The sequence below is a fragment of the Dermochelys coriacea genome, chromosome 3, assembly GCF_009764565.3.
Source record: "Dermochelys coriacea isolate rDerCor1 chromosome 3, rDerCor1.pri.v4, whole genome shotgun sequence".
NCBI lineage: Eukaryota > Metazoa > Chordata > Testudines > Dermochelyidae > Dermochelys > Dermochelys coriacea.
Window position 1 is genome coordinate 195,664,178 of NC_050070.1, and position 17,262 is coordinate 195,681,439.

Sequence of the window (17,262 nt, forward strand, 5' to 3'; positions counted from 1 at the left end):
CTGCCAGAAATGATATTCGATTAGTTGGACCACTGGTTGGATCCAACATAGCAAATCCTAGGTTCCTAAAATGGATTGAGATAATCATCTCCTTTACTTCAGAGAGTAATGTCTTTCTGCTGAGTCTACTGAGATGCCAGGATGTAGAAATGGAAGATATACAAGTGACAGTCTGACTTCTCACTCTAAAGACTACTGGTTGCAAGCGTGTATCTCTTGTTACTCCTGCAAGTGTACCCAAGTATCTATGTTTGCTCTTAATAACTATTACCTTCCAGAGTTTGATGGCCAGCTGTGTAAGGAAGCTAACACATGGCCACCATTATTCTCCACCAATACCATGATGTGCTTTTTAATGTGTTACGGTGCAAACTGAGGAACGGTGGGAGCAGACTGGCAAGACTGCATATGGATCATCTCTTCACTGTGGCAAGTAAGGCGCATTGGCTCCCACTTCTCTTCCATACTGGCCAGTGCAGGATCAGTGCAGTTTCAAACTGGAGACTTAGAGGTAAAAGCTCTGTCCTCACCAACTGTCAAGCTTCTGAGCTATCCTGTGCCCCTCCGAATAGGAGAACTGTTGGCGGTGTTGCCCAGGAATTCTTCCACTGATATTTTGATATGCGAATACATGATCATCCAGTTGCTACAATTACATTGTGGGAATCTGTTTCTAAAAATATTGCAATCTCTGCTACCCTCCAACAATAGCAAAAGATAATGTGTCATGTTTCTTAGTTACCAGTGACATACAGGATGAAATTAATCAATACAGCTGTTAACATAAAAAGCAATAGTAATTCTAGCTGATTTTCCTTTTGCTTCAGCCTTAAAGAAACCGATTGTCATTTATCCTGCAGTATCACACCCTCACTCACACAATGAATTAAAATTCTCACATGCTTCCTTTTGCATATGCTGATTAGAATCCTGTTAGTCTTTTTGCCTGAGAGCATTTGTGAACAGCATAAAGTTATTAGTTTTATTGTGAGTCCCTAAGCAAACTCATATTAGACCAGATCATCAACTGGTATAAGTCGGTGTCCCTCCATTGAAATCAATGGAGCTATGCCAGTTTGTACCAGCTGAGGATCTAGCCAATGATTTTGTCTATGGGAATGTGTGTCTGTGTTGGCCACAACATCTTCTGAAAGGCAGGTGCTGCAAACTACTGCTTGTTCTTGGGCCTGATTTTCTTTCATTCTGTATTATTTATATTGTATTTTAAAACATGCTTCAGTAGTGGTATGCAAACACTTTTTAACATAATGCCAAAACGTCTGTTTGCAAGGTTTTATCATTGTGTATTTACTTTTTCTAAAATAGTCTGATTCGGGGGGGGGGGGGGGAGTGCCTTTGAAATTTTGTGGATTTTTTTTCATTGTGGGCCATTATTGAATGAAAAATAAGGTTCTGGTTGGCTCAATTTAGGTATGAAATACACAAATATTTCATAATTTTGAATTGATATTTTTTGAACAAAATTCAATTAGAATAAAAATATGTGGAACATTAAATGTTTTTGATGTGAGAAAAGGCCATTTCATAAAATTTCATGACAAGGAACAAAATTTTGGGGGTCGCAAAATGGTCCAGAATTAAAGGATAAAATGTTTGCACCAAATACCAGGATTTTTGCACAATTCTAATAATAAAATATGCATTTCAATACTACGGAACTTTAAGACTGAGTCTATAGAGACCACACTGTCCGAGGGCCAACTTCTGCCACTTCTGTTCTTATTGTGAGCAGTGCTTTACTCCACAAATGGTCTCTTTCATTTTAACTGAAGTACTTGCAGAGTATATTACTACTCAGTAGGAATAAGGGTGGAAGAAGCTGGCCCTAAATAGTTATCATTATAACGAACAGTGTTGTATGGTGATTGGAGCCTGCACTCAGAGGTTCACTCAGGTATCATAGTGATGGGTGTGCTAAAATGTAGCTAGATAGATCTATTCCCAGCTCTGTCACTGATGTCTGGGAAAGCCACATATAACCTAATTCCTAAGTTTTCCTGACTGTAAAAGGACACAATAAAAATTAAATGATATTTTGTGAATCTTATTAAGGGTTTGTAAAGTGTTTTGAGATTATGTAAGTGAACACTATTATATACATATTCAGGTCTGAATGAAGTAGTAAATGCCTCAGATGATGTGTGTAGAAAAGAGATGGGTCTGTGTCTCCAAGTTAGGATCCTGATCCAGATCCAGAACTGAACTTCTTTGGAGCCAGGATTTTTCATCCAGGTTTATCTCTGGTGCAGATTATCTGTCACCACTAAGAAAAGTATGTGAAGATGAGTTGTGATGAATGAAGAAAAGTCTCACGTTTCTATTGATCCTTTCAGTACAATAATACATAGTCACTCCTGGGTTGGCTTTCTCTGACTGTGCATTTGTGTACACTACTAAAAACCAAACCAAACCAAAAAAAAAACACCCCACACAGCAGTGAGTCTCAGAGCCTAGGTCTACAGACTTAGGCTCGCAGGGCTTGCACTATGGTGCTAATAACAGCAGTATAGACATTCCCACTCTGGCTCTGAAATCTGGTGAGGGGGGGTAGGTCTTAAGGCCCAAACTCCAGTCCAAATGGGAATATCTGCATTGCTATTATTAGCACTGGAGCATGAGCCCCGCAAACCCAAATCTGTATAGCTTGGTTATTGTTTACTCTGTGCAACAACTTGTGACTTTTACTCCGTGAGCTGGGGAGGTAAAAGGAGGCCCATCTGCATCATCCTCTATGCTACCTTTGTGTTTCTTTAATTCAAAGATCTTGTTTTCATCTCTAGTAAGTACTGAACCTATTGACTTTTTAAAAAACTCCTTTTTTACTACGGGCCAAATACCCTCCTGGGCTTTGAATAGGGTTCATGATGCATAAAGGCTGAGTAAATTGGAAGTTTCCCAGGGGGAGAGAGAGAGAGAATCCACTATGCCAGGCTATGAATCAACCATGCAGTAGCTTTGCAGCTGCTACTAAACTCATCATGGATTATAATATTATGGGCACTGGTTGTGCCCCATACATAGTGGCTTTTGGCCAATGGATCTGCGCAGTCACAGAGCCGCTGGGCATGTCTCTGAAATCTCCTGTACAATAACTCTGATCCGGTCCCTGCAAAACATTCCTTCCCTGGTACACAGGGGGTGTGGTTCACCCAGCAGGGGCTGATCTTGGCCCACACACCCACTTTCAGTTCAGCAGAACCACTTCTGTTGCACTGCCTTTTGGATACTGTGCACAAGAGGAGGGAACCAAGCAGGGTATGGACCTATGTCATTGAGACCTTATAATCTGGTACTGAAGGCCTCTCTGTTCCACTTGAATTGCTGCAACCAAAAAGAGATACTATTCAGCCTCACTGAAAGTTTTCTCTAATTAACCCAACCTTCATTCTACCTGGGCAAGCCAATTCCTTCATGCCACATTCAAAATCCTGAGAAGTCCCAAACCTGTACTGCTGCTCCACTCTTGAATCTCTATTTCAAAATTACCATTGATCAGCCCAGGGAACAGGATGGGGATTCTTTTTATCACATCAACACAGGTCTTTAACTCGCCAGAAGGATTGTTGCTGCAACGCACCTCCTCCTCAAGCTCTTTAGTTGGCTGCAGGGGCATTTATTGAGGTACGCCCTCCACCTCAGAGTCTGGGGTGGCAGCGTTCCCTGCCTGTGCCAACAAGCCCTGTCTGGGAATTGAACTGCCTCCTACCTAAATCCCTGCATAAGAAAAGAATTTATAACCCTTCAGAGGATGTGTACATGAAATTTCAGAGCCAGACTTAGATGAGCGGTGAACAGATTTCATACTTTAAAAAATACATGCCGCTATATTTGCAGTAAGTAGCTGCATTAATGGTATTTCTGCATGTAAATCCCTCCACATGAATAGGGCTTCAGATACATTCCAACAAAACGTGGCATAATATAATCAATTCTCTAGATCAGTGGTTCTCAACCAGGGGTACATGTTCCCCTGGAAGTATGCAGAGATCTTCCAGTGGATACATCACTCATCTACATATTTGCCTAGTTTTATGACAGGTGACATGAAAAGCACTAGTGAAGTCAGTACAAACTAAAATTTCATACAAAGACTTGTTTATACTGCTCTATATACTATATCAGTAGTTCTCAAACTGTGGGTGAGTTCGTTTTAATGGGGTTCGCCAGGGCCAGCATTAGGCTTGCTGGGGCCCAGGGCAGAAAGCCGAAGTCTGAGCCCTGCCACATGTGACTAAAGCCGAGCCCGAATTTTTAAGTGAGGTGAAACTTGGGGTACGCAACACAGATCAGACTCCTGAAAGGGGTACAGTAGTCTGGAAAGGTTGAGAGCCACTGCTCTAGATCTTCCACGGCTGAAGTGGGAGTTAGACACCCAACTATCATTGAGAATCATTGGAAGTTAGATGTCGAATTCCCATTCCTACTTTCTGAAAACCTCCCCCTCCGGCCTATATCTATATCTATATCACACTCAGTGCTATGGTATTGGTTGGGTGCTGACGGCAGCCTTTGTACGTTTTTGCTGTGCCACGATTGGCATTCTCCAAACAGTGTGCTAAGACAGATACACATTTCTAAAACATCTGTGCCTGAAGAGAACAAAAATGGGGTGTGGATTGACCGAAAGTGGGAGGTTTAACATCAAGACTCCATCCAGTTGTAGAATACAAACTTATCAGGAACAACTTTAAGTGTAATTTATTCTGTACTTTTGCTGGAATAATCAATGCACAGGAACTGGCCGGCTATATATAATTGTATATACCTTTCAGTTAAATCAGAGAGCTAAATGCAAAATCCAGCTCTCAGGGACAGCATTTGTGACAGATGCTGAAGAGCACTGTGGTTTACACTCACACAAGATGGATATAATATGGCCAGTTTTCATCTAGTGAAATTCTTGCTCCCCTCTCTTCAAATGCTGAGGGCCCTTAATGCAGCAGAGCTACTATAGTTCCACTGCACTGGTGGGAGGATGGTGGATATAGGGCGATGCTTCATGAGGTCTGTACCGCCTATGAACTAGTGATCTGCAGGGGCTCTCTGTGTCCTTACAGGTCTGGGGAAAGGAAAGGTGAACCCATACCTATGCAGATCTACCAGCCAACTCTGCCACCCACTCTCAGTCTCACACATAAGGGTGCAGCAGCCTCAGGGCCTAATGAAACCCTCAGTTTACAGTCTGCTGCTGCTCTGCCCTCTGAAAGGGCTACTTTCCCTCCACTGCCAGCACACAGCTAATTTACTCAGGAAGTGCACTTGATCCACAACAAGAAAAGGAGGACTTGTGGCACCTTAGAGACTAACAAATTTATTTGAGCATAAGCTTTCATGAGCTACAGCTCACTTCATCGGATGCATTTGACGCAAAAAACCAAATGCATCCACCAAATTTTTCCACCAAATGCATCCGATGAAGTGAGCTGTAGCTCACGAAAGCTTATGCTCAAATAAATTTGTTAGTGTCTAAGGTGCCACAAGTACTCCTTTTCTTTTTGCGAATACACTAACACGGCTGCTACTCTGAAACCTGTCTTGGTCCACAATGTAACCCTTAGCATTTAAGGCCAGATTCAAAGCCCACCAGTCAAGGGAGAGATTCCCATCGGCTTTGGGCCCCAGCTGTAGAATAATTCAGTGCAGTACAAATTTCAGGCCACCATATCTGAGAGAAACTTATTTCTTTTTAAACAAATGCTAATTTGTGCCCCAAGACTATTTGCCAGTTCCCCTTTCACATGGATTGTTGGGGTTTCTTAATATCCAAATTCTGTTTAGAATAGTGGGGAAAATATAGAACAAACTTCGAAGTGGGTGCAAGCTGGTAACCCCTTTGATGGCAATGACTTACACTAGGTGTGAAATTGGTCCACAGCTACAAAAAGGTCAGGAGAGGCAAATAATCTCACAGTCCCAAAACCTCTTTTCCATGCCAAAATGTAACATTTTATTGGAAAACGGTTAGAATGGCTAAATTTGAATCCAAATTCCCCAGCTGTTCAATGCTGTTTGAATCTAGGGTTTTGACTTGGACTCATTTCTACCTTTTACAGCACAGAGTTTGCTATAGGGCCCATCTTTCTCTCCTTGAAGTCAACTGGAGTTTTGATAATAACTTTAATAGTAACAGTATGAGACCTTCAGGCCTGATTTGGGCCCATTTAGGTCAATATGAAGACTCCCCATTGAGTTCAGGGGGCACTGAATCAAGCTTTTAATCAGCATCATTCATGTCAAAAGCTGAAATATTAGCATAGACCCAGGGCTCGATCCTGCAGGCTTTACTCACAAAAGTAATCCTTATGCATAAAAATATTCCCACTGAAGTCCACAGGACGACATGTGTGAGTAAGGACTGCTCATTTGGGTGATGCTTTAGAGATTCAGCCCCCTAAATCTTAGAGCCAAACATCCATATAGAAACCCTGCTGTCCTGGCATTAAGAGCTGAGTCATGCTCATCTTACATTACTTGATGTCAATGGGAATTTTGCATGAGTAAGGCAAGTAGGATTTGCCCTTAAGAATGTAACCTGACTGTCCAGGATGGTGCACTTGAACTGAAAAGTTGTTTCATCCAAGCTGCAGTCTGGAGCACCACACTGCTGTTTTAGTAGGGGAAGAATCTAGAAAATGTTCAGAGGATGACGTTTGAAAGAAATGAAGAGGGTATGTAATTAGAATAAACCATCCAGGTAAATGACACCACCAATTAATGGTTTCATATTTTATTCTTATTAAAAGTTCATTATTAAATTGGCACAACATAAAAATAGATTTGTGGTGAACAATACATATTATTATTGTCAGATCATCTCATGCCTACCCCTTTTTAAAATCAGACTGTAACTTACGTGAAGCTCTCCACTGTGCTCACCTCCAAACCAGCATTACTGCGGAACGGAAAGGCTGTGCTTTCTAATAGTTCTATTCAAATACATATGGCAGGCAAGAAATATTCCCCTACTCATACTTCTAAGTAAATTTAGAAGAATAAAATACACCTATAAACTGATGCTCAAACTTTGTATGTTTCAGGTCAGAATAATAGCACTGGGGTGTAGAAGACAGAAATATCCTCATTCCTATGGACCTACTCCCACTCAAATCAAAGAGAATTTTGTCATTGACTTCAAAAGGAAGAGGATACAACTCTATGCTAACAGACAGATCCAATAGGTCTAGCAATAGAAACTAGGGAAGATGCGCAGTAACGTGGGCATGGATTATTTTGATGTTGCACACAGTGCTGATCATCATACAGCAGGCAATAATTCCTAGTTACACTAATTGTATTTTTCATATATGTCACTGGTTGCTGGGAGGGGATGAGAGGGTGTATCAAAGCAAGACAAAAAGTGTCTACAGCTCCTTTTTCCCCACATTTGGGTTGGCCCTAGTTATGAACACAGATACAACTTTTCAAATTAATTGTATAGCTGAGATCAGAATCTGGACCTTTTTCTTTAACACATCACACAAGTGGCACAGCTCAATTTTCAAACACTTCACTGAATAAAGTTTAACCAAACAGAAAAATATACACCTCTCACCAAGGAGTAATCTTTCGTTTTTCTGAAAAAAGCAGGGAATTCATTGCTAGAGTTCAGTTTATCTTAAGAAATTAGAGTTTGAAATATTTGTTTGCACTCTTTAGAAAGTGGCAGGGGAGGGGATACCTAGATTCTGCCTTGGGACTTGTGTAGGCAAATTGACCTATAGGGCCATATCCTCAGCTGGTGTAATTGGTGAAGCTCCACTGAAGTCATGCCTGCATATACCAGCTGAGGATCTAGTTCATATATTTTAAGGAGTTGAGCATAGGTATCTAAGGTCAGAATTTGGCCTGTAATCACCATCAGCCTAATTCTTATGTCACTTACACCAGTGAAATACCATTGATTTCAGGAAAGTTCCTCTTGATTTCCACCTAAGTGAGAGCAGACTCAGGGCCCATGGTGCTGCAGTTCTATATATAGAAAAGTCAGTGTCACTGCACTATGGGTCTGCTCCTGGAGCCATTTGGCACGTGGCGTTCCCATGGATTTCAATGGGAGATCCATGCAAGGAGCAGCTACAGGCCCATGTCAGATGTACCATATGACTGTCAGCATTACAAACTACTGCAATAGAATGGCTACCATGCTTTTTTTTTTTTTTTCCTAAGTTTTCTTCTTATTTACTCTCAATCCCTATTTCAAACAAGGAAGCTAGGAATTTAAGTAAGGTCAGGTCTTCCAAACTTAAATTCCAAAACTAGCCTCAGGGACATTTACGCATGTCCTTCAAACATACCTTCTCAGAAAACTCAGCTTAACTCACTCTCTTATGCTTTGGCAGGCTGTGGTACAGAACTTGAACTCTGCCTTTGAGCTTACACTCCATTAGCATTGCAATACAGCGTGCTACCACTGTGCCACTAGAAAGCCAGTGTGATGGCTCCATGGTTCTCATTTCCTCCTTGTGCACAATTTTAAATAATGGAATATAAAATCTCAACCCCACTCCTACACATTAAGAGTAATCAACAAAAATGTCTGGGCCTGCCTCTCCATTGGGTTGCACCAGCTTCATTGATCTCAGTGGCATTACAACGGCATCAAACTGGCATAGCAGAATGGTGACTCAGGCTCTCGCTCATGTCACATGCAGTATGTTCAAAACAGCCCTCAAGCAAAACGTTTGCTTCAAGCAGACTTTACCTTGGTTTTGTGACACTGCATATTTTTACAAGCTGGTCATGGAAACGAGAGGAAATTCAACATATCACACATAATTTGGAGGTTCACTTACACAACGCGAGAATATTTAGTACAAAATGTTCTTCTAGTTTAATGCAAATATCTTTAACTGTGCAATAGAAACATTAGAAGACATACTGTAACATTTTAAGCAGCTTAGACAAGAAAAAGCATTTCCATGAAGTATTTTCAGAGAAACACTATCTCTACATAATGCTGAAGTATTTCAAGGCTGTTTCTGAGTAGGCAACATTCTCGGATTTAAAAAACAGTAATGAAATCAGGTTGTGTTTTATCACTGCCAATTCCAAACGTAACAGTGTGGATTTTAAAGCTATACTAGTCAAGAGGATAGCATCTACTCCTATTGGTATTTAATCACTCGGGGCTTTATTCATTCAATATTAGGTTCCTCTCATTGTAACAACTGATGGCACTAGGTGGAAATTTACAAAATAAATTACAGCGAAATGTTTCTCTAGTAGATTATTAACCTGCTCACCCCAAGTGGATCAGCTCAGCATTCAAGAACTCTATTAAGAACAATACAAGCTGCTGGCAGTTGAACTCTTTGGAAAACCTCCCCTTGGGAGGTGCTGAGTCTTTTTGAGAGTCAGACCCACAGAGGCTGCATGCTAGATCATCCAGCACATCGATGGACTAATACTAAAGACAGGTTTAAAAAAAACTTCCAGAGCTGAATCATCCCCAAACTCCAGGGAAACTTGAATCCAGACCCAAGCTTTGTAGCATAGTCCCATCTCTAATGAATACTCTGCATTTTCCTATTAAATCACATAAGGGTGTGGTGATGTTTCTGTTTCTAAAGTAAGCTTTAGAATAAAGTACATGTAGGGCCTGATTCTTGTCTGACTTATTCCACACATCAATTAGTTAAGAGTAGCTCCTCAATGGAGTTAGCTTTTATAAATCCAGTGTCCAGTAAATCAGAATCTGGCACTTACTTACATGCCATCTCCAGTCTTGTTTGATTCTTTATAGCCTGGAACTGCCCAATGCAAAAACTGAAAAGGCTTCCAAGTATCTACCAAAGAGACTAATGGAGATGGAAGCTGTAACTGGGACTTCCTGGCAGGTTTCCTCAGCATCAAAGGCTGCAGATCTTTATGCTAAGTTAAGTCCAAACATACTATAAATGTGTTTATGATCTTTCGTCTCTCTGGGCCTGCTTCTAATCTCATACCAGTGAGAATCAGGAGGCTAGTCATCGAAGTCAATGGAATTATATTAGGCAAGACTGGAATCAGGCCCTACAAGCCTTTTCCTGGGACAGAAAAGTATATGTTGTAAAGAGGGACTTGAATGCAGTTGAGAGCCATAAAACAGTAGCTTATAAGGGACTGGCATAGCACAAAGCCATATAAGGGTGGGCAAGTTGGATGGGCCACATCATGGGGTCTGTTGATCCACACAGAGCACCTGTCATGGGCATGTACTTTGCACTCTCTGGTCCTGCTGCTGGTCTGTACAGGGCTAGTGCTGGGTTACAGCAGGCTGGGGGCTGCTCTAACTTATACCAGCTGCAAATAGTCCCAAGGGGCAGAAAATGCAGTGAGAGATCAGCTTAGCATAGTGGCAGCCCAACCAAGTCTCTTGTCTCCAGCTATACAAACAGTGGGGATGGGAAGTGGCATAAGAGCACCTCCACTGGCTCTGTGCTGTCAGAGGATTGTTCTTTCTTTGGTGATAGCCTCCTTGGGCCAGGTACACGAGCATTCTGGCTGGATTCTGCTGGTGACATGGCACAAAGTAGCAGCACCACGCCAGAGAGCCTGCCCCTAAACGTTCAAGATTGAGAACATGCTGGACCAGTTGGCTACTAATGCCTCTTCCTAAGCATAATTCATCTTCTACCTGCATCTGCCTTGCAACTATAAACAGTTTCAAAGCTGGAGAATAATCCAGAGGTTTCACGTAAAAGCTTCTTTTCCTAGGATTTTATTTTTAAGAATATATTTTTGTATTGAAACACGGCCAGCATTCTTAACATATTTGAAAATGACACAGTCATTTCATTACTTATGTATCGTGTAAAATTGATAAAAACAAAGCAAGACAGGAACATTTCATATCAAGAATCAACCTGCAATACAAACAGAGTCCATTTTACATATAAAGTCACACACCAGAAAACATGTAGGCTGGTTTAAATGGGGGGAGGGAGGAGAGGGAGAGGAGAAATCACAAATTCAAAGATAAGGCTAAAACTCCATCTTTAATTTGCACTGTATGGCTAGGGGCACAATCCTGATCTCACTTGCACCAGCAAAACTCCAGACTTTAATAGAGTTACTTTTCATTTACATTAGTGTAAGTGAGATATGAATCAGGCCTCTATGTTTTTAGCTCATATGGAGTCTCATCCAAAGGCCACTGAAGTCAACAGAAAGACTCCCACTGACTTTAATAAGCTTTGGATCAGGGCCATAATTGGAATTTTGGCTCACTGTCTAAGGCTTCCTGATTCAGGGCCAGATTAGCTCAAAGGGAGGGCAAAATGAACTGATTGACAATTGGTGTTCTATCCTCACTCTGGATGTTTCAGTTTTGGTTGGCTTAAACCAGATCTTTATCATAAGTTTAACATAGTTCAGCGATTATTCTTCCTTTTTTTTTTTTTTTTTTTTTTTTAAATGTTGTGCTACAAAAAAGGCTCCAAAATACATGTCTTAAAAAAGTCCCTATAATACATGTTTTATAAATTGTCTAAATAAATGTTTATTTTACAGACTAGAACATCTCAAAAAGACTTGTTGTAGTCCATTGTGTACATCCAAGGAGAAGTGTATGAAGTCCTAAAGAAACTATGAAAAGTTACTGTGTTCATTCGTAGTGTAGAGCAGTTACAGTGTTTAGAGAGCTACACCTATTACTTAAAAAGCTATTTGGAAAACTTATTCAAGTGCAATAGCTGATTTTCAAGTGCTAATAACTTGGCTGTCCACACACTATTTTAAATTTTAACACCAAAGATCAAATTCTGCCCTTCGATGAGAGCAGAGAATTTCCCACTTACCCCCAATAGGCTATTGCCCATTATGAACTGATGAGAACAGAATTAAATTCTGCAGGCTAAGTTTCAAAAAGCACAACTAAACCTACAAAAAACCTTCTATACAAGATTTTTTTTAAAACCGCTTTAGCTCAGACTTAACATTTACAGCAAAGTTATAAAGTCCTGAAAAACAGTCTATAGTGAATACACGAGCAGACCCCCTACCTTTCTGGGTCTACAGGGCACAATTAGAATATAACTAACTGTTCAGCAAGACACCTGTAGTGCTTCAATAATGATATGTCAAGTTTACCCAAAGAATCTAAGACATTTGTACATTCAAAATACTTATACTTTGCTGTTCTTAATTATCAGTAAAATCGTTCATTTTTACTAAGAATATATACAGAGATGAGTATAAATAAATAAACTACGGATAAGCATCAAAAACTGTATTAACGTTCATTTGTGCAAAACCTTGTAACAATCTACATTCTATGCATATACCCTGACTAAAATATACAAGCCAAATCCTGAAGCCCTTACTCAGTTTTTGCACAGCCCATGGGCCAACTCTTCCGCTGGCATAAATCAGCCTAATTCCACTGAAGTTAATGGAACTATACTGATTTACACCAGCTAAGGATCTGCCCTTTTCTTCGGCAAAACTCACAGAAATCAATGAGAATTGTGCTCAACTAAAGGACTGAAAGTGTGATCATGAGTCATGACTCCTTGAAGTCAATGGGAGTTTTGCCATTGCTTTAAATAGAGACAGGATCAGGCCCTGGAAAAGGACGTCTGCATTTGGCTCTGTTTTGTGCTACACTAATCCACTTCAGTGCAGAAACTATTTGCAAAAAAAAAAAAAAAAAAAAAAATTTTTTTTTTTTTAAAATCGCTGACCAATAGCTGGCTTTAGCACTTGTTTCAGAAATTGCCTTTCTCTGAGAAGGTTAATAGCTGCTACAACTTATGACAAGACTGTAAATCTTTCTGAATCCATTCTAATTTGATTATCCTGCATGGAGGGGCTAATCTGTTTGAAGAAAAATGGCTCAGTGTCTATAAATCAACAGCTTTCTTCAGTAGGATAAATATCAGTTCAATTCATCAACATATTCTTTACTGGACACAGGAAAGAAACAGTGAAGCTTGCCTATAATAGTTGTGTCCAAACTCAGCTGTCACAGATCTTCCAGATAGAAGATTCACCTGAGCCAGTTTGGAATCTACAGTTTTCACTAGGTCAGCCAAGTTTAGTAAGACGAAGATCTCCATTGATCTTTATTGTGTCAATTGCTGACAGCGTTTCAATACGATGGTAAAAATCAAAAAGCTGATGTCCATCCACAAATACTCTAAAACGTGGGTGCTCACAAAGTATTTCAACCTGTAAAAAATAAAAATGATGAACCAGGTTCACAGTGTAACTGGAGTGCTTCATTTCCTAGGGCACAAATGTCAGTCAGTTATTCTTTACATGATAACTGTTGGCCATTTTATTACTGAAACACCATGTACCAGTGAGGATATCGTGGCCAAAGTCTGCTTTCCATTACTCTCATAGATCTGGAGTTACTTCACAGAGATCATTGTGGTTATTCTAGATGTACAGTAGTACAGTCAGAAGCATATTGGATCCCAGTCCTATTGTTCTGGACACAAAAGTTCCACTGACTTCAATGGGAATTCCCAGTTTGGAATAATGGCAAAAACAGGCCCCATACGCTAAGTAACATGTAATTACAGAGGGATAGATCATGCCTCCAGGTTCACGTGTGGATTTCTACTCCCTCCTGTGCAGAATAAGAAGTAGGGTGACCAGACAGCAAATGTAAAAATTTGGGGCAGGGGTGGGAGGGTAATAGGAGCCTATATAAGAAAAAGGCCCAAAAATCGGGACATCTGGTCACCCTAACAAGAAGGGTAGTTGCTTACACAGCACTACCCCTCCCTTCAAAGGACTCTCTGGGTGTTGAAATTCATGAGAGGGGAAGAGATTAAGGACTGGTTAAGCTGGAGCAGGTAAAGTATAGTACCACACTGGGCGTGCCTGGGGTCAGGGAAGGATGCACATCATCTCCCCCTACTGCCCTATGGAGACACCGTGAAAAAAAGTGATGTAGCCTAGTGCTGTATCATCTGTTCTGCACAGCATTGTCCATGGTGATTACTCACATTTAAGGGAATCCCTAATCTAGCTGCAGTCAGAGGGAGTCACAGAGCCATATTGCCAGGAAGTAGGGATGTGAGATTGCTGGGGGCACAGAATCGGTCCATATGATCCATCCATCCATCCATCCATATCTGGAGGATCTCTAGGGATCTGTGTCTAATCAGGATGTTTAAAGCTTAATAGGAGCAAACAAGGCACGCTCAGGCTTTCTGGGGCCTTGTGCAAAATCAGACAGACAGTGCCTGAAGCATGCTTCCATAACCTACCCCCTGTGGAAGACTGTTAGCTTTTTGGGTTGGAGGAGGATTATCTTGGGGCAGGATGGTTTGGCTGTTGGTCAGAGTTGGCGTTTGTTTTGGGGTCAGATAGGCTTTATTACTAGGGAGAGGGGCGAGACCTTTTCTGGGTTAGCTGCATGGAGAAGGCAGCCTGCCTGCCTTTCTTCTCTGTGCACTTTGAGGTTGCAGAGGCACCATTTGTTGGCCACGATTAGCAAAGATGTCTTCATATAATCATAAAAATTAGAGATGGAAAAGTATATTGGGTCAATCCAGTCCATCTCCCTGCCAGGGCAGGATTGTTCAAACTGCTACATCTTTACACTGTATAAGATTTTTTTTTAACTCCAGGGTACAGAATTACTAATGATATATTTATTTTAATCTACTAATGCAATGGGCCAAAATCAACCCTGGAGTAACTCCATTGGGGACAAACAGTTGCACCAAGGATGAATAAAGCCCTCTTTAACTATAAAAATTACAAACACTATGTCCACTATGATTTTACAGCCTATTTGGGAAAATATTCTATAGCTGCAAGTATGAGCATATGCATGAATACACACAACAGCTGATGAATACTTTAATGCCTTTAGGTCTGTTAGTTGTTACCGTAACAGAAGAAATTCTTGTACCTTAATGTGATTTCTGAACATGCACACAAAAATGTTTGCATTATCACATCAAGTAACACCTTGTCAAATATGATGTATATTCTTCTGCTGGTGGTACTCACCCTAAATGGCTGGTCTGGAATAAATGGAAAGTAAGGAATTGATGATTGTTCTTCGCCCCATTCGCCAGATACACAAGAGTTTCTGAGGAACTGTTTGTCTGTAAATACAGCTTTCAGTTCAATGGCTACATCCGCAGGAGGATGTTCTGATTCCCCACATGTCAGACTGATGTCAAAGCTGAAAGAGGAATAAAACGGCTCTCACTCGGCAAGAAAGAAGCAAACAAATCCAAAATGCAGCAGCACGCCGGATTTCTAAGCTTATTCAACAAGCAAATCTGAATTTGTAATGGGAAATGGCTAGTCCCCAAAGTTGAGAAAGAGACCATGACACATTATTCTCTAAATTGTGTCCTCCTTTAAAATGTTGGGAAACAAAACGATCCTTTTAAGAAATGCCCCCTCTATGGGTCAAAGGAGAAATCAGCACTCTATAATCTCTGATAAAAATAGCTGTCTTCAGAAACGATGGATGTTCTTTGGGCAAATTCTCATCATGGGAACGTAGTACTTTCTTGGAGCTCTTTGTTGGGAAAATGCAGACAGGACTGGACCAGCCCTGCCAACCAGAAACAAGCTCTGTCTCTGTGTTATTACCTCTCGGGGTTGAGATCCACCATGCCCATAACTAAGACCTTCTTTCCTGGCCTCATTCCTCCTTTGATGTGTCCACAAAATGGGACGATCTGGAAAAGAACAGCAGGGAATCAGAGGGAGGAACCCTCAGGCTGGAAACAGACGGGGCCAAATCCAGACCACAAGCACAATTATAGGAAAGGGAGGGGTAGCAAGTCAAAACAATTTACCAGCCGTGGAAAATACACATCTGCTTGCACTGGAGATCCCAAGGAGTTGTTTAAATGTCCGTCCTCTATTTTCTGAAGAGGAAACAAAACACACACTGAGACAGAGAAACCCCTGCTCCTTCTGTGCGTTTATTACCGAGCCTGCCTAGGAGTGGGACCTCTGCAGCAAATAACAGCTTGGGGAAGTCTCTCTGCAGCTTGCCAATTTGATTTCAAGTCACCTCCTCAATATGGTCCATGTTCCCAACTCCTTTGCAAAACAAAGGGTGGTTCCTGCTCTCCGAGGGTGCTTCTCTTCAATTCCCAGCAAGTGTTCAGGCGCAAATTCAAAAGCCAGAGGTCGAGCCGAGGCAATATTTAGCTATGCACATAGTCTGTCCCCCGACCCCTCTCCTCGCCCCGAGCAAATGCCCAGCTGCATGCAGGAGCATTCACCCCCCCCCCCCCCGTATCGGCCCTCTGGAGATATGGGGAGAGGGGAAAGAGACCCGCACAAGGGGATGGGGGGCCTCCCCCCCCCCCATTCAGCGCTCCAGCCCAGCCACCGCATCCTCCCCGACCACAACGCACCCCGAGCCGCAGCCAGCCTGGCCGATTCCCGCGGGGGGGGGCTGCCGCGGCCGCCGGTGCCGCTCACAGGTATACCGGAGACGCGGCGGCCGGCGTCCCCGCCCAGCGGCTCCGTCCCGGGGGGGGGCTCTGCATGCCCCCCCCCCGGGCAGCAGGCAGGAAGCGGGCCACTTACCAGCGCGTCCCTCTTCGCCACGGATCCCGCCATCTTGCTGAACCGGTGCAATGTGAAGGCGCAGGCGGCCGGGGCGGGAGCGGGACGCAGCTCCGCGCAGGGGCTGACCCGGCCGGGGGCGGGGGCTCGGCGCTGGACCCGGAGCACCCAGGCGGGCTGGTGCCGCAGCCGGGGAAGTGGCGGCGCTTATGGTCGGCAGGCGGCATATAAAGCCCTGCCCCGGCCGTGGGGCAGCCCGGGGCCGGGGCCGGGGCCGGGTGGGGACTGGGCGGGGTTGTTGCAGCTTGTTCCACTCGCCGCGCGCCAGCGCCGGGCTCCCGGGGGCCTCCTGCCTCGGATGAGGGCCCCGCGGAGAAGGGGCGCTGGGTTCAGCCCCGTAGGGAGAGCGGGGGCTGGATTTCACACGCCCCAGCGGTCGGGGATGGGGGCATTATGGTGGGCCCCCGCCCCCCAGCGCCTCCTTCGTCGCCTGGCCTTCTCCCAAACCGAGACCCCGCGTCTGGACGCCCCCCAGCCTGTTGTGGGCCGCCTGGGGGTGGGCCAGAAGCTTGCAAATGGCCCCTCCCCCCGTGTTTAAAAGCCCGGGTCCAAACGTCCCTCGAGCTTTGGGGTGTGGGGCGCTGGGATTCCGATGCTGTGGCTCCCGCCGCAGGGCACGTCTGCGCTACGAAACGGGGTCGAATTTTTAGAAAGCGATTTTACGCAGTCGGTTGTGTGCGAGTCGCCCCACTTAAGACC

The 17,262-nt window shown here is 43.0% G+C and overlaps 1 protein-coding gene across 1 annotated transcript; it reads right to left on the minus strand.

Moving 5' to 3' along the window:
- Positions 1–11,415: 11,415 nt before the first annotated feature.
- Positions 11,416–17,050, minus strand: LGALSL (galectin like). The gene is made up of 5 exons (XM_038397267.2): positions 16,525–17,050; positions 15,780–15,851; positions 15,571–15,659; positions 14,974–15,151; positions 11,416–13,170 (listed from the first exon to the last, which is right to left on the minus strand). The coding sequence occupies exons 1-5, from the start codon at positions 16,555–16,557 to the stop codon at positions 13,027–13,029; spliced, it is 516 nt and encodes a 171-aa protein (XP_038253195.1). The 5' UTR covers positions 16,558–17,050; the 3' UTR covers positions 11,416–13,026.
- Positions 17,051–17,262: the final 212 nt, after the last annotated feature.